The sequence below is a fragment of the Misgurnus anguillicaudatus genome, chromosome 22, assembly GCF_027580225.2.
Source record: "Misgurnus anguillicaudatus chromosome 22, ASM2758022v2, whole genome shotgun sequence".
Lineage (NCBI taxonomy): Eukaryota > Metazoa > Chordata > Actinopteri > Cypriniformes > Cobitidae > Misgurnus > Misgurnus anguillicaudatus.
Genome location: NC_073358.2, coordinates 24,497,171 through 24,515,179, shown reverse-complemented (window position 1 = coordinate 24,515,179; position 18,009 = coordinate 24,497,171). Strand labels below are relative to the sequence as shown.

The 18,009-nt window shown below is 37.9% G+C and overlaps 2 protein-coding genes across 6 annotated transcripts in view; one reads left to right on the top strand and one right to left on the bottom strand.

Moving 5' to 3' along the window:
• The window catches only part of arid3c (AT rich interactive domain 3C (BRIGHT-like)), a 189,562-nt gene that overhangs the window by 33,479 nt on the left and 138,074 nt on the right, over nucleotides 1-18,009 (top strand). The window contains exon 1 of one of the 4 annotated variants that reach the window (XM_073860276.1): nucleotides 12,508-12,646. The exons of the other annotated variants lie outside the window; for them this stretch is intronic. The gene's annotated coding sequence lies outside the window, so the exon portion shown is untranslated. Of the gene's footprint in view, nucleotides 1-12,507; nucleotides 12,647-18,009 lie in introns of those variants that run through there. 4 annotated transcript variants of the gene reach the window in all.
• npr3 (natriuretic peptide receptor 3) overlaps nucleotides 8,845-18,009 on the bottom strand; it is a 41,692-nt gene continuing 32,527 nt past the window's right edge. The window contains exons 6-8 of one of the 2 annotated variants that reach the window (XM_055199948.2): nucleotides 17,356-17,476; nucleotides 16,980-17,067; nucleotides 8,845-12,623 (exon numbers count right to left, since the gene is read on the bottom strand). In XM_055199948.2, coding sequence (XP_055055923.2) covers nucleotides 12,512-12,623; nucleotides 16,980-17,067; nucleotides 17,356-17,476 — 321 coding nt within the window. In that variant the 3' untranslated portion in view covers nucleotides 8,845-12,511. The remainder of the gene's footprint in view (nucleotides 12,624-16,979; nucleotides 17,068-17,355; nucleotides 17,477-18,009) is intronic. The other variant, XM_055199949.2, reaches the window with a different exon arrangement.

Sequence of the window (18,009 nt, the reverse complement as noted above, 5' to 3'; positions counted from 1 at the left end):
CCAAATTCAAGTAAAAACGTTTCCTTTGGTTGTGTAATAGGAGCTTCAGTTTTTATAATTCCAGTCTTTGTCAAGCTAGACCCCAGCCGAAAAAAAGTTTTAAACAAACAGAGAATTAAGCGGTTAATAAAGTAAACCCTCAAATTGCAGTCTGCACATTTTTACCAAACCATATCCATGTTCAGACACAGACTGGCATGTCCTGGTGGAACATTGCTGTTCGGTACACTTTCAGAATAAAATGGTAAAAAAAATGGTACAAGCTGTTATTTATCAGCTGTTATTTATGAGCTGTTATTTATGTTATGTGTACCATTTAGGTAGATATATGTACCAATATTTAATGAGGTGCCAATATGTACCTCTGAGGTACTATATGAGCTTTTTAGGTGCTTTTTAAAAAGGGTACCGCCACAGTAACAGCTAGGGATGACTTATTTTGACGATTTTTTCGGACAGTGTAAAGGAGCAACTGATTTAAAGAATATTGCTTCGAAAGGTACTGGTTTCATGGGGTGAAACCAGAGACACTTGTTTTAAAGGTCCCGACTGACGTATTCCTGACATATTTTCCCACTCCTGTAGTAGCGACGGTGAATTCACCTGCGGCAAGTTTACTTTTCACCAACTCCATCTTCTTCTCCAGGCTAAAGGCATGCAGGCAGCAGTGTCAGGTCTGCCCCCGCCCCTCTCCATGATGCACGTTGCACGCAGAAGCCAGACTTTCTTTACGGTGAACAGCAGTGATGATTAATAAAAGTTTTTTTTCACTGAGCGGAAAAGATTAAGCCGAGGTCCGACCCGAGTCATTTGCCGACCCGACCTGTTGAGAACATGAAGTACATAATACTTGATGCTTTGTGGGTAGCTTGAATTATCCAACCAAGCCCTCTTAATATATATTAAAGCCAATAGGGCTGTGTAGTACAGTATTTTTAACACAGATAAGAGGACTTTGTTTTCTGTCATAAGCAGGGCTCAGAAAATGTTTCTTAATTTTTATTTCAAGTAAATGCTTTTTTGATGTGATATGTGATAGAAAAAGGGAGAAGAGCGAGGTCGGCAAAAGGCAAATTTGAACCAGGGACATCGCGTCAAAAGCCAGTTCCAATAGCCATACGCGCCACTGAAGTTGTTGATGTCAGCGTGTCTTTTTAAAGGTCACGTTCTTCCTGTGCTTTTGAAGCCTTGATTGTGTTTACAATGCGCAATATAACATGTTCATGTTTTATGTGTAAAAAAAACACAGTTTTCACCGTCCTCCTTGTTCTATGAAGTCCCTCCTTCAGAAATACGTAGCAAGTTCAGATTGTGTAGTTTGTTTAGTGTGTTGTGATTCGATAGCAGCTTAGCTTGCCATAAGCTTAGCTGGTGACTGACGTATTCCTGTGGGCGGAGTTTAGTCCAAAACTCTTATATTGACGTCATTCAATCGGAAAGTAGAGGACTGTAGTCCAAACTGGCCCTTCGCTGTAGGCTTTGAAAGGAGAATTCTGTTAAAGAAAATGTGACCAGCCACGGAAAGTAGGGACACAAGTCGGATCTGGGCCATTTTGAGTTATTCACAGATTCTAAAAGTTTCTAAGCTTTCCAACGATGTGTACCACACGTGGAAATCTGATAAGATTTGGAGAAGTTGTGGCCATTTGAATATAGGAACTCAAATTGAGAAAATCGAGACGAAAGGGACTCTCTTTTCCAGCTGGGGGAGACAATAGGGCTCATTTACATCTCATTTAGCTAAGCCATACCCCCTGTAAAGCCGTTTGGAGATACAGATGTTCTAGCATCATATGTAGTATTTTGTGAAAGAAGTCCGGATGACAACATGCAAAAATAAACATGACTTTTTACCTTTGTGTTGATCACAAGTTGAATGTTTTAGATGTGTGAATCATCCAATGACCATTTCTGTCCACAAATGAGTATAATCCGTGAAATATAAATATATAGTCTAAAGTTTACATCAGATTTCGCATGAACGTCTGGTAATAGAATAGATTCAGAATAAACAATCTGAGGACTACTTGCATCGTAACATGTAAGCGTATATGAGAATTACTCTGGTAATTAACTTTCCGTTAAACACATGAACCCACCTTCAAAGTTTGTATTTAAAATAGGGAGGTAGTATAATAGATAATCCAAACAGCGCCATCGAAAATGTGAAGTCCTTTAGGGATGTAACCAATCGCTCGCTCGTTCCTCCATCAGCCAATGACTTCATGGAAAATATTGATAGATAAAACATGTAGCCAGTTATATAACGAATTCAATCTGTGTAACTTATGTGTGTTTGACTTCATGCTGCGCTGCAAGAACTGACAGACAGATGACGTCAAAGTACTGCGAGAGCGAGACGAAATTAAACTACTCCGTAAGATTTCTTGAAGAGCTCTCGTGGTACTTTGACGTCATTCGACTGCAGCGCCATATAAGGTCGAGCAAGCCAGACTGACGTACGACGCGGCTAACTGTTATCTGTTCCTCCCTAGTTTCTTTTTTTTTCTTTTGTTTTGTGCGCCCGAGTTTGTTTACTAACATGCCTTCTCAGTTTGAAAGGGCATGATGACTTGTGTCTAAAATTTGTATGTGCCTAAAATGACCAGATAATCTGGGTCAAACAGTGGAACCAACTGAGGTCCTTGACCCGATATTCTCAGATTGTCAGATGGGAAAAATTAGGTTGAAAATTCTGTAGTCTGAGTCCGGCATTAGAACACCCCTTACAGTACATGTGGTAAAATCACTGTAACTCTCAGCCTCAAGTGACTTATTGAGCAACAATATCATGATTATAAAACACTAATGTTGAATAAAAAGTTGCATTTATCATAAATAACCCAAATCACCCATTTGTGGTTGCCAAATAGTGTACTGTAGCAACTTTGCACATTAATACAGCATGCAGTCATAGTGTTGGCGGAGGAATACTCTAGATTTCTTTTCAAACAATTGATAACATGTCACAAAATGTTCAAGAATCCTGAGACATACCGTAGAACAAAGAAGTGTGTGAGAAGTCCCACCGAAGAACTGCAATGACTTTATGTTCCTCGGTCTAAACATGAAGAGTGCTTCACTGAGTGGCAGGAAAGCGAAATTGATCAGAGCTGAACAAGACTGATGGAAAAGGAAGCCCTGCATCAAGGAGGAAGGAAGACTGAAATTGCTTCAAGACTTAAATGTGTATGAATTTCAAACAGGGGGCTCTGGGACAAAGACTCATAACTGATAAGGAACCTCTGACGTCTCCGAGAGGACATATTAGGGCCACACAGGTTATAAGAAGCCTGAAAGGGCTGGAAGAGCAATTGGCCACATCACTCAGTGTTGATACTGAGGCCGTTTCAGAGAGCTGTATTGTTTGTAACAACACAGATTCTAATCTGGCCACCGAGTAAATTTAATGAAAGCATCCCTCACAACATCCCGCCTGGATAATAATATTTATCCAACATCACATGCAATTGTGCAATAAGGGCATTCCGTTTTTTGGACTCTGAAAAAATGTTACGTAAAGGTTCTTGTAAAGCGTCATTAAAGACAATTCCTTAAAGAGAGAATAATGTATAATTTATATTGTATTTACATTTAAATATAATGTCTGTGGTATAGAATAACACACAATATTAGTGCGGCAGGCCTTACATAATTTTTCTAAAAGATATCATGCTTTCATTCATATCATAAGTGTTTATATTTCTCAGGAAACAGAATTTTTGTAAAACTTTACTTTTCTGATTTTTAACATTTTTCCGTGCCTTTGCTTGTTTTAAGAGAGTGCCCCAAGAGCCTCTTTTTTATACTGCATAAAATGACAAATAGACCATTTAGTTAACATAAAACTCTTTAAAATACCTTTCATCAAAGCATTAATTTATATAGACATTTTGTTCAAGCCTCATCGGCAGTATTTCACAAAAGGACTGTTGAGAATTCACGAGAAAGCAATGCATTTTGTGGAATGAATAAAATGTTAGTTTTGGCCTTGGATTGGGGTCTGGGGTATGAAACAATCGTAGGAGTGGGTATCCCTTAACATCACAAGCTATTATACAAGCCACTTACTGTACAACTATGTAAGGGTTTTGCATACTGTACATGCTAAAGGTCAGAATGTACTTCTGAGACATTCCATATTTAACAAAAATGAATGTTGGGTTTCACAGCCCTTTGAGATCAAAACAACATCACAAACCTAATTTACTTTCCAGCGCTCACACTTTTAAATGTCAAGGGTTACTTCTGTTATAACAGCTTTAATGGCAAAGCCATTTAACAATAGATTCCCCTTGAAAATAAAACCTTTCTCAATACTGAAAAAAAATGTAAAATACATTCCATTGATTTTCCATTGTGTGCAGAACAAGATCGGTTTTGCTTTTTGTTAAAGCATATGTAACAAGATATATAGAAACGAAAAAGACTCTACAATATCATAAACAAAAACATGCTGTTCACATAAAAATATTTTTTTTCAGACAGACAAGCATACTTTTTGCTTAGACACCAGGTTATTCTGATTTAGAAGCATTTCAGGAACTTTATTTTCCATTTGGTTTTCCATAACCATTTGTGGGATCAAAGAATGACTTTGTATCAGCTGTAATATTATGGGTCTTTAAAAATGCGTTTGAACTTGCACTGTACTCCAAAAGAAAGAAAGCAGAGAGAAAGCATTGTCAGTGCTTTAGACTGTTGGTTTGTAATTTTGTTGGTAAGTGGGTAATAAATGTAATAGCCTACGTACTGGGAACGTTCAATCAGACGTATAAAAATATAATTTGAGAAGTGTCTGGCAAAGTTAAACACTTAGAAGAACGTTACGGGTGAAACCACTTTTCCACAGTCTGAGAAGGATTGATCAAAGAATGTGTTGGAATGTTGTCTGATGAGTGTAACTTATATACAGTACAAATCAAATACGCAGACAGACTCCGTTGACAGGCAGGTTAGTTAAACAATCCATCTGTCAGGTATAAAACATTCACACTGTGTGCACGGCAATATGGAAAGTGTGTGGAAAGTCTCATTCATTCTTAAATGAAAAATAATATACAGAAATAAGATTCTTAAGTCACACACAAATTGCTACTGTGTATCAATCAAGTGTTGCATCTTATTTCTTATGTGTCTTCTTAAAATGTTTCCTTAAAAATATTTAGGGTTTACGTAAACACTGTTTCAGTGGGTTTTGAAATCTAACCTTGTGAAACATTCAAATATGCTTAAACGCAAATTGTAATAAAGAGGTATTGCAGTGGAGGGCATTATGTTTAGTGAAGAAATAAAAATGTTACCATTAAATGGCTTTAAAGTACTTATAATAATTGTATTATAGCATTTCAGCATCTATGGCGATAACGTGTTATAAAAAACACACACAAGTTGGGGAAGGACAATTTCCCACGGGTCCTTGAAATTCTTGAAAATTCAAGGCCCAGGGAAGTTTTTAAAATATACATACATAGATACAGGTCATTGAAAGTGCTTGAATCTATTTTATGCAAGAAGTTTTTCTGGAACAAAATCCCACAAAATTCCCTGTGGGATATTATCATAAAAATTCTAGACGTGCTAAACTGTTCGCTTTAAATGCTTATATCTTCTGTATGCAAATGTTGCTTTAAACCAAAAAGTTTTTTTGCATAGTTGTGTTTGATACATGAAAACGTCTCTGGTTTACGAATGTAATTGTCGTTCCCTGAGAAGGTAACGAGATGCTGCGTCTCTCTTGTCATACTAACTGCATCCCTGTAACGCCATCTTTGGCAATATTTCAGATAGCGATATACTTCCTGTCTCCCGTGTCACCCTGTCTTTGTAGTTAAGCCTCACCATTGGTTGAATTTGATGTACACATTCAGACGCACTTACCCCTGGAGGCGTCCCCAAAGTGTTATCGCAGTGATGCAGCGCGAGTTCCTTGAAAGGGAACTGTAACAAAGTATCTTAAAAGATAACACAATGTAACCTTGCTCTCACTTAAAATGTGTCCCCACATTTAATCCTTGAATTTGAGGGAATAGCATCTGGAAAGTCCTTGAAAGGTCCTTGAATTTGGAGTTAACTAAGGTGTGGGAACTCTGCATATTCCTACCCAGTCTCACAAGGTTTCGCGATATAGTCACGTAATTTTTTTTATTCTTTATTCGTGATAGTATAATGAATTCCTTTTCGTGTGATTGTCACGTATTGGTTACTCAACTGCCTTTTCCTATTTTTAAACCATTGTCGCTTCAGTTTAGGGTGAGATTTGGTGCTTGCGTTAGAATGTCACTTTATACATTGGTTTATACTATTTTTTCTGATATATTTTTCAATATATCACTTGCCTTAGGTTTAGAGTTGGGTTTGGGTAGGGATGTCATTTTATGTAAACCTAACCCTAAACCGAAGCGACAATGGCAAGAAAATAGGACAAAAAAGTTGAGCAACCAATACGTGACAATATCACAAAAAAGAATCAATAAATGGCGTGACTAATAAAATTTTGTGAGACTGGGCTGCATATTCCGATCACCTAACCTGCATGTCTTTGGACTGTGGGGTGACTGGTGTAGTAAACTCGTAGTGAATGGAAATATGGAAGGTTTGAACTGGGAACCTTTTTGCTGTGGGCCACTGAGCTGTTGTGCCGCCACATAATATTTTTCTTTGATAGTTTTCCATAACTTTTATAGTCATTCACATAGCCTTTAGTTACTGTTTAATCTGCCAAACATCTCTTTTTGTGTTTCACTTTTGTGTTGAGACGGCTTTTGTGGCCCAAACTTAGTCACAAAGAAACGGAAGTAGCAATTGTCTTATTTTCCCCGTTGTGACCTATCCGAGTAAAACGGCTTCTGAGATGAAAACAAAGGGAGGGCTGGACTTGAATTGGTCCATCTAGAATTGATTGGATCATTAGTAGTTGGGTCATGTTGCTATTTGGTAATAGTTGCGATTTTTACTGGGCCCCGCCCATCTGCCATACCCAATGACGGGAAGTGAAGAGAAATCGTTTTGAGGAGGGGAGGAGATTTGCATTTTTGAATAAAACTTATGAGGGCACATGACATTTAAAAATAATGAAGCTCACAGATAAATCATTTGTAAAAAAATACCACAATATTCCTAAAGAATTAAAGATCCCGTTTTCCTGTATTTTTGAAGCTATGATTGTGTTTATGGTGCGCAATATAACACGTGTTCACTTTTTTAATTTACTTATCTCTATAGCGCTGTTTTCACTTTCCTAAAAACGGCCTGATGTCTTCCTTGTTCTACGAAGTCCCTCCTGCAGAAATACGTAACGAGTTCTGATTGTGTAGTTTGTTTAGCGTGTTGTGATTTGACAGCAGTTAAGCTTAGCAGAGCCGTTTGAGCTTAGTTGGAGACTGACGTATTCATGTGGGCGGAGTTTAGTTAAAAACTCTTGCTTTGATGTCATTTAACCGGAAAGTAGAGGTCTGTCAAACCGGCCGTTCGCCGTAGGCTTTGAAAGGGGACTTTTGTTAAAGAAAATATATCGCCTGGCAGTGAACTTTGAGCTTTATCATTTTGAAGGTATTATTTATGCTCTAACAGCAACATTACACAAAGTTTGAAAAATTGGATCAGGAAAAATGGAGCCTTTAATGTTTTGTATATTAATTTAATTGTGGGTAGCTTCTGATAGACTTCTGCATGGAATCAATAACAAAAATCATTTAAGAGTAGATTATTTTAAAGAAAAAGTAAACTAAATAACCAGTAAATTACCTTAGTTCAAACCATTGTTAAATCTTACGGCTAAATGAATGTGTATAATGTTAGCTACAGATTCTTAAATTCTTGCCTGGCTGCTAAATCCACACAGCGGTGATCCATGCTCAGGTGATCCATGCTCAATTTTATTTGCTCCAGAGGTCAGTTTAGTCATGCCAGACCGATAAACAAGCACAGACCGGAAGTTATCTTTGGGCCAGGCGCGTATCCGTCCATAGGGAAGGAATTATATAATAGTGGCAGTGGTGGCTCGTTACTGCTCTTCTGAGGGGTGCAAATTCAAAATATGTATTCGGAGTGTCGTGTGTTGCTTGTATTTTCAAAATATGTGTTTGTTGCGTCATGTGAGCATGTGCATCACGTGGTTTGTCAAAATAAGTGCCTGCTGCACCCGCGTCAAAACCTTTTACGATAAAAGAGACGCTCACGTTCCCAAAATACACACAAGACACTCCTTTAACACTAAACTCTGATTACGCATGAGATTATGTGAGTATCTGACAAACGTGAGCGTCTCTTTTATCATAAACCCTTTAGACACGCGAACATGGGTTCACTCGGCGCGCCGAACACATTTTGAAATTACGAACCACACACATGACGGGCTACATACATGTTGTGACGAACTTCGCATCGTGTGCCCTTGAAAAAAGAAGTCACCGGCCGCCACTGAATAGTGGGGAAATCATGTCAGAATTTTAATTTGTAGGTAAGCTACACTGAAAAGAATAAAGGCTGGATTTAATTAAAAATATAGCGTATCATTTTTGCATCCATTTTTTTATTAAGTATTACATGGAATTTTAAGAAATGTTTAATTCTCTCTGGAGCTCTGTAGGTGTTGTACAAATTACATGGACTGGTTTCAGGTAATGAAATATTTCTATGTGTGCGACACCTGTTACCAGGAGTAGCAAAGGAAGTCAGTTGTGTTTGCTTTGGCTATATGACCTGCATTCACATAGTGTCTCTGCAGTCTGAGATCATTTGCACACACCTTTTTGGAGATCTATGAGGAATTTCAGAGCACAGCTATGACATTTACCGTAGTAGATAGTCCACTGAAATGTGTTAACTGACAGAAACTGTATATATACAACTGCTCTTTATAAGACCTTATGTATATGAGCTGCTAATGTTTAAAACAGGGAGACAGCTTAATTTCATAAATTTTCTTTTTAATTGTTCAATATGTATTCATCTAAATAAGTTACATTCTTTTGAGTGTTTACAAAGCCTTGTAAATATACTTATCAGATAAAATTTGCTCTGACAAGGCAGATATACTGTTTAAAAAAAGGATTCTGTATATTTCACACAAGAAACAATGTTAAAATCAACACTAAGAAAAATGAAACCTCTACAAAAATATCAATAAATAACATCACATCTTATGCTGATACATTTACTGTACTTACATCAGTATACAATTGCCATCATACCAAGCTTGAATAAAACCCTAGATTTTTGGATGCACAAACCATAAAGATGGCATCAAATGTGTCTCACATTTACATGTCTTCAACTGAACCATCACAAAGGTTAAAAATATACTTTATATGATATTATTTGATTGATAACCACCTCCTGACAAAGACAATCTATAAGACATACAGTTCAAAATGTACATGTGCAATTTAAATCCTGCGAATCAACATAGCTTTTCAAAAAATTTCATTGATAGGTAGACTGGCTTCTGCATATAAAATAAATTTGTGACTTATCTATTTATCTATTACGGTATATAATGTCCTACCAACTTCCTTTTTATTTTCTTAATCAACTTTAAACCAAAAAAAGTTTAAAGTTTTAGTATCTTTGAGAATTCGATGGGACTGATGTCTAAAAATAACAAGCGGTATATAAAATGACAGGTTTAGGTGGCATGTTAAGGCAGGAAGGAACTGTATTATGATAGTGGAGGACTTTAATGTAATGTAAAAATGTATTCTTGGATGGACACTGTTGATTAAGCTTTAAAACATTCCTTTAAATATTATTTTGTTTTCCTGCGATTATCTGATGCAGTTATAAAACCTTGTTTTGTACCTTGAAGCCATAACGGTGAACTCAACAGTCACAGCAGAGAGTGTATGATACTGTTTATCTCACCTTAAACCAAGTTATAAATGAGTGCTGAAATTATATTAGATTCTTAAAGGGACACTTCACTTTTTTAAAAAATATGCCAATTTTCCAGCTCCCCTAGAGTTAATCCATTCATTCAGCCGATCTCCGGGTCGGGCGGCACCACTTCCAGCATAGCTCAGCACAATCCATTGAATCCGACCAGACCATTAGCATCGCGCTACAAAATAAAGAGTTTCAATATTTTTTCCTATTTTAAACTTGACTCTTCTTTAGTTACATTGTGTACTTAGACCAACAGAAAATTAAAAGTTGTGATTTTCTAGGCCGATATGGCTAGGAACCACACTCTCATTCTGGAGCAATAATCAAGGACTTTGCTGCTGTGACATAGCTGCAAGAGGCACAACGATACCACGCAGTGCCCGAAAATTGTCCCCTGCTATTGAAAGTTACCAAGGGGACTATTTTCAGGCACTGCGCAACACCACTGCGCCTCCCGCAGCCATGTAACGGCAGCAAAGTCCCCGATCACCACGCCAGAATGAAAGCACAGTTCCTAGCCATATCTGCCTAGAAAATCGCAACTTTCAATTTTCCGTCGGTATTAGCAAAGAGTCAAGTTTTAAATAAGATAAATATCAAAACTCTTTGGTTATTTTTGAGCGCGATGCCAATGGTCCAATCAGATTCAATGGACCACGCCAAGCCATGCCAAAAGTGGCACCGCCAGACCCGGAGATCGGCTGAATGGATATACATATTTTTAATTTGTATACAATTGCACAATTATGGCGATACCCAGATACATGTCAATAAATATTGTTGAGTCATCTAATCAATAAAGAAAAAACGCTCCCTGAGGAGTTTGTACCTCACATTCATATTTCTGCTATCCACTGGGTGGCGATCTTACCCAACTTAAACACTGACGCATTCACTCAACATTAAAAACAGCGTTTTCATCAGGCTCTGAATCTGATCTCTTACAAAAGTTCTTCACATAGATGAATTATCTTCGCTTTTAGCTAAAAAATCGGAGAGGTGATAAGAGAACAAATGAAGGTAGGATGAAAGGGTTTTTGTTTTTGTTTGAAAGCGGATGGTCTGTTTTTTCATTTGATATTTTATGTTTATTTAAAGAAGATAATTTTTCTGCAAAGCATTAAACTAAAACTGGGTGGCAACTTAAAAAAAAACACTGACGGGGAAAGAGTTCAGCATGCTTCCAAGCATATTTGATCATCACTTCAACAGTTGCATGATATAAATGTTAATGTATAAATTAGACGAATGTTGGTTTATAAAATAAACACCACAGTCTTAAATCATATTTTCATCTGTGTCTTTTTTGCGTCTGTGTTGGTTGGGAACTGCGCTCTGTTTCAGTCACACTTGATTCTGAGGAAATACTTTGTTTGGCGGAAGAGTAATATTTGTACTAATATAATTACAGCTTATTTGTGTTTTATTTGATAAAATCCCGCTAACGTTATGCATATGAAGTAACCGATTTATAAAAGCAATAACCCCCGCGAAGCAGTGGGGTTACCGTGTAGCTGTTATAAAATGCACCGGTAACCCACTCCTTCTTGGGGCTTATTGCTTTATTTTAACTCTAGGGGAGCTGGAAATCAGCATATTTTCCAAAAAAGTGGAGTGTCCCATGGGACTAAAATGTAAAACAAATAGTGAAATAGTTTGTAATTCTCACAAAAAAGTTATTCTGAATTTATAATAATAAATAAAAACTATGTAACAGTTCAGTGTTTCAGCATGCAGCCAAATTTGATACATCAAGACTTGCTGAGATATTTGGTGACAGAGAGGAACATCATTTTGAAGTTCACGTCAGTTTCATATTCATCAGTACCTCCTGCCTAGACACAAAATCCAGAAGAAATAATCGATTCTTTTAAAAGTATAGTTGAAAATAAAAATAAAAAAATCTCACCCTCAGGTCGTTCCAAGCCTGAATAACTGTGGAACACAAAAGGAAACGTTAGGCACTACTGTATGTCAGTGACTTACAGTCTCAGTCGCCTTTCACTTTCATTGTTTACAAAAAAGCACCGTTGACTTTGTTTAAATTGTCTCCCCTCACGTTATATGGGATTGGAATGACATGAGAGTAATTGGCAGCAGAATTTTCATTTTTGGGTGAACCTATCCCTTTAACAGTGTGTTCAACTGGATATTCTCTAAAGGTAGAAAAGGAAGCAATCATGTCCTCCTGGATCATTAGGGAGAGTAAGCTTTAGTTCTGAGTATCACTGCTATAATCCTCAACATCTCATTACCGCTTCTTCTCACCGACCCAGCAGCTTTCTCGGACTCACGTCAGGCGATTCTTTTCTACAGAACTGACAGGCTTCTACAGTCTTTCTCAAGACAAGTTTGGCAAAAACAAAATAAAAGGGTCTGTAGCTAAATTAAACAGACTTTTTTTCTTTTTGGAGTCAAGAGGCCTTAAAAGCACTTCTCCTCCAATAATTCAACTTTCCTGAGTTTACGAATTAAAGAGCAAGAGACATTTACAAGGATAAAACACTACAGCATGTCTATAAATATTTCAGGGTTCCTGGGATAGTGTTTGATGAGCCCAGTGGCCCACATGAGATGCACCTTCCCTCCGATTGGAACACCTCACAATCCGGTGCGCAACTTCAGACTACGCTGCTGAAAAGTTGGATCTGATTGAGTCCTCCCGCAGCTGACGGTGCTTCCCGATGTCACAGTCTTCTCGAGGTGTTCTTCGCTCGATTGTTATCCTGTAATTCTTCCTGAGGAGCAATGCACATGACAAGTATGATCAGGATTACGTTAATGTTCACATTACTTTTAACTTAATAATGACAAATTCACAAACTCTTAAATGGACCTGAGGCTGGGATGAAGCAGATTTTAAGCTAAAGTATGTGATGAATGTACATGCCGAGACCAATCAGTTAATATCAATTTTTGAATAAGTTCTCATTTTTGACGGTGGTGACGTTTGGAGGCTTTCGCGTCTGAGCTTCTCATATACATACATACCTATACCTATATGAGGAAAATAAGTATTTGAACACCCTGCTATTTTGCAAGTTCTCCCACTTAGAAATCATGGAGGGGTCTGAAATTGTCATTGTAGGTGCATGTCCACTGTGAGAGACATAATCTTAAAAAAAAAAATCCAGATATCACAATGTATGATTTTTTTTAACAATTTATTTGTATGATACAGCTGCAAATAAGTATTTAAACACCTGACAAAGTCAATGTTAATATTTGGTACAGGAACCTTTGTTTGCAATTACAGAGGTCAAACGTTTCCTGTAGTTTTTCACCAGGTTTGCACACCATGCAGGAGGGATTTTGGCCCACTCCTCCACACAGTTCTTCTCTAGATCAGTCAGGTTTGTCGCTGAGAAACATGGAGTTTGAGCAGGTTTAGGTCTGGAGACTGGCTAGGCAACGCCAGAACCTTGATATGCTTTCTCCCATGACTCCTCTGGATCATCCAAATGATCATTGGCAAACTTAAGACGGGCCTGGACATGTGCTGGTTTAAGCAGGGGAACCTTCCGTGCCATGCATGATTTAAAACCATGACGTATTTGTGTATTACCAACAGTAACCTCGAAAACGGTGGTCCCAGCTCTTTTCAGGTCATTGACCAGCTCCTCCCGTGTAGTTCTGGGCTGATTTCTCACCTTTCTTAGGATAATTGAGACCCCACGAGGTGAGATCTTGCATGGAGCCCCAGTCCGAGGGAGATTGACAGTCATGTTTAGCTTCTTCCATTTTCTAATGATTGCTCCAACAGTGGACCTTTTTTCACCAAGCTGCTTGGCAATTTCCCCGTAGCCCTTTCCAGCCTTGTGGAGGTGTACAATTTTGTCTCTAGTGTCTTTGGACAGCTCTTTGGTCTTGGCCATGTTAGTAGTTGGATTCTTACTGATTGTATGGGGTGGACAGGTGTCTTTATGCAGCTAATGACCTCAAACAGGTGCATCTAATTTAGGATAATAAATGGAGTGGAGGTGGACATTTTAAAGGCAGACTAACAGGTCTTTGAGGGTCAGAATTCTAGATGATTATAGTTAAAAATAGTAAAAAAATCATACATTGTGGACATGCACCTACGATGACAATTTCAGACCCCTCCATGATTTATAAGTGGGAGAACTTGCAAAACAGCAGGGTGTTCAAATACTTATGTTCCTCACTGTATACTGTAGTCAACATTTGAAATGGATCAAGACCTTTCATAAAATTGTAAACAATACTTGTTCTTGTTTTAGAACAACTTTGATGAACTTTATTGATCCACTTTACAAACTAGGGCTGTCAATCGATTAAAATATTTAATCTAGATTAATCGCATGATTGTCATAAATTAACTGGCGATTAATTACACATTTTTATTTGTTCTAAAATTACATTAATTTAACCCTTTACAAGTTTTTTATACTCTTATCAACATGGGTGTTGACAATTATAGACGCTTTATGCAAGTATATGTTTACACCATCCTGTTTACATTTTCAACAGAACCATCAGCTATTGTTTTTCCTTTCAGAAGACCCTTTTGTTTCTCCATTTCTGTTTGCTGCTGCATTATTTGTAATGTAAAACATTTGTAATGTTTTAAAACCACGCAAGTGGATGGACAACCATCCTTTGTGTATTAGTTAAGCATTTAGGACGGTAAACCTCTTTGATATCATACAGACACACACAGAAATAGTTTAGACTTATTCTGTAGCTTTGCAATATAAGAAGACAACTTTATGTTCTACTTCTGATTTAATACAATAATCTGTCAAGCTACCTGCACAGCTCCAAGTAAACAAGGATGTTATGTCACATCCTGTCTTGGAATCCTTGCTGTGCAAACATTTTATGAAAACTAATGAGTTTACATGCCTCACAGGCGTAACCACAATGTTGAAAGATGGAATAAAATTGTGTACAGACAAGGTTAATAAGCAATTCTACTACACTACTCTGATGCCTAAAGTCTTGCCCACCTATAGCCTATACTAAGCTTGTGATATATTTGAACGTTCACTGTCAGACCATGTGTTCTTCTATTCCAAGTACCATACCATACACAACACCAAATTTGGCTTCTTATTTAGGGATAAGTTGAAATGATATTCTGTGCTCATTTATAAGCGATTGCCTCATTGATTGAGCTTAACATCTATTGCACCAGGAAAAGTAAGGATAATTCTAGGTGCTTCAAAGAAAATAAAAAATCTTGAAATGTCAGAGACCCTGCATCCAAAATCGCATACTGTAAAAGTACAGACCGTTAAAACTGTAAATTCTATATAGTATTTATACATCCGCCATGTTTTCATTATCATGGTTTTTACATGTTTGTCAAGTATGGAATGCAAACCAGAAATGTGACCTCTGCATTTAACCCATCCCAGTGAGTAGTGAACACACACACACCCAGAGCAGTGGGCAGCTATCCCTACAGTGCCTGGGGAGCAATTGGGGTTAAGGTGATTTGCTTAAGGGCACCTCAGTCGCAACCTGCCGCCCGTGAGAGTCAAACTGGCAACTCTCGGATTACACTAGGCTACGACTGTCCAACTAGGCTTAACAACAACTGTGAAGATAACTGACCGATGTCAATGCTATACCTGTATCACTTGCACTTGAAAAAAGCTACCAGGTTTTTTTTACTTTTTGAATTGGGCAGCTCCTCACCTTGGCAAAAGTGTGCTTCCACACACTAGCTACGTTTACATGCAACCAAACAATCCGTTTGTAATCGTATTGATGGCTCGTATTGAAAAGCCTTCATGTAAACACTTTAATCAATACGATTGAGGACAATCAGATGCAAATTTGGATCGTTTTGAAGGGGGTGGTGTACTCTGATCTGTGATCCGATTCGCAGGAGAAAAGTACGCATGTAAACGCGTGAATCATAATATTTTCTCAATCGGATGCAAAAATACATGTGCAGAACATTTGTGCTCAAGTTCACGTCTTATAGACAGCTCACGTGATCAAATAGCCTGCGTACGCATTTAGGCAACAGAAGTGTTGTTATTCCCAATTGGTTCTAACCTGTTAGCAACTCAGAAACTTTATTAAAACGGTTTCCCAGCATCAAAATGTCTGGTTGTTGCATTTGATTGCACTAATATAATATACTAATATACGTATATATGTATCTGGCAACTTTATATTTGTCCATCTGCTAACGTCTTCTATCCACTCCACTATAGTAACGGATGTGGTAGCTGTATTGAAAAAGTTGATAGTCAACTTTTTAAAATAACTTTCTCTGTCTGTGTTGCTTCACTGCTGATTCTTGCCATACCTCCATTGCCAAACTGTGCGCGCATACGCTGCCACGTCATCATTGTGTACAACCAGTAAAAGGGTCTATATTAATCTCTTATATCACATGATTCTCCTCACAGAAACACGCAACAACAAGGTAACGCATCACGCATTATTAAGGTAACGTTAATGGAGTCACGCGCTGTACATGCGATGTACAATCTGCCACGTTTACGTGTACTTTTAAAATTCTAGACTACTTAAAGCAATAAAATAACATTGTGATAACTCGACAAAAGATGCTGTCCGCAGCGTAGCGTTGCCAAGTCCTTAGCTTTTTTCGAGTTTAGATTTGGGCTACTGTTTAAATTGTCTCCACCAGTTGTTTTTTTCTGCTGGTTAAAGATGAAAGGATTTTGTTCATTAGTTCTTTATATTTGGACTGTGAATAGTCATTGGGATGCTTTTGGGCTAGTTTTGAATGTCCATTTGGGATGGTTCTGATATGCGAATCTGGCAACCCTGGCTGTGCGCTTGCGCAGACGTTCAAGTTGGATTCTATACATGTAAACGAACATTTTAATCAGATTGCAATGTTTAGGGTGCATGTAAACTGTATCGTCGTAACCTTCAATCATATTAAATTCAGTCTGATTGACAAAATTTTGTGCATGTAAACATAGCCATTGAGAAATGTTGGCTGTAGCAGTACACTATTCGGGTGTTTTTGGCTATACATTCTGATTTTTGCCTACGATGTTGTGTAGAAATAAGTGATTTTGGATTCAGGGTGATTGACAGAAACATTCTATTTAATTAAAAACGTAATTGTTACCAATGTTTACCTAAAGAAGTAGAATGCCAGGAGGAGAGAAATTCCCAGAATTCCCCCCACAATTATCCCAGTCACTGCCGATACACCTAGTCCACCTGCTTAGGAAAGCAAAGAAAATCATTTGTGAGGAAAGCTGCACATTTGTACTGCTGGGAGGTACATTTGCTGAAATATATCTTCAAAATAAATCATTTCAACTATTCTTTCATTCTGCATGTGCTATGCTGGTTAAGCGGCTAAGTAGCCAAAAGACAACTGCAATATATGCATTGCACTTAGATGTCCTGTCACAGTCAAATGCCATATTACACATGGTATTTCTAGACCTATGCGTACTGTATGCTCAAAAGAACCATATCAGTCTTAAAGCAGCAGAGATAATTTACATGATGGGTCGGTCTGCGTTGGAACTGGGGGCTCTGGTAATGTTCGCAAGGAAAACCATTCCGTCTTAAAGCCAGGCATAATCTGGAAACTTCCATTAGTGCCAAAGTAGTTCATGACAGTCTGAAACCATAAAAAGAAATTGTATGGTAAAATGACATTATTAGCATACTCAATTTAGGGTGTTTTCAGACCTGAGCCTTTGTTTTTCGGAACCGGTGCGTTTTCTCCCTTGATTCGGGTCAGGTTGTGAACATGGCAACCGCGCTTAAATCCGCACCAAAACAACCGCTCTGAGACGCCTAAATGAGGCCGACTGGAAACAAACTCTGGAGCGGTTCGCTATTAGTGTAAAAGTAATTTGACTCAACGAACCAACTGACCAGCTGTCTTATTGCTTTATTAATCATGAACATACCGGATAGCTCTTTGGTGATGAAATCTGGTGAGCACTTCAACCCCATTCAAAACCAAAGTGCACCTTTTCCTTATAAAATGTATTTTAACCCCTTCAAACCCTGCGACCACTGAATGCTGATCAACCAATCAAAATAAGGTACCCTGAGTTAAGAGGTTAATTGCTTTTCCCCCGGAATAGGCACATGGTAAGAATTTTGTCCCTCCTGAGTTTTGATTCCTGCTAGGGCTGCACGATT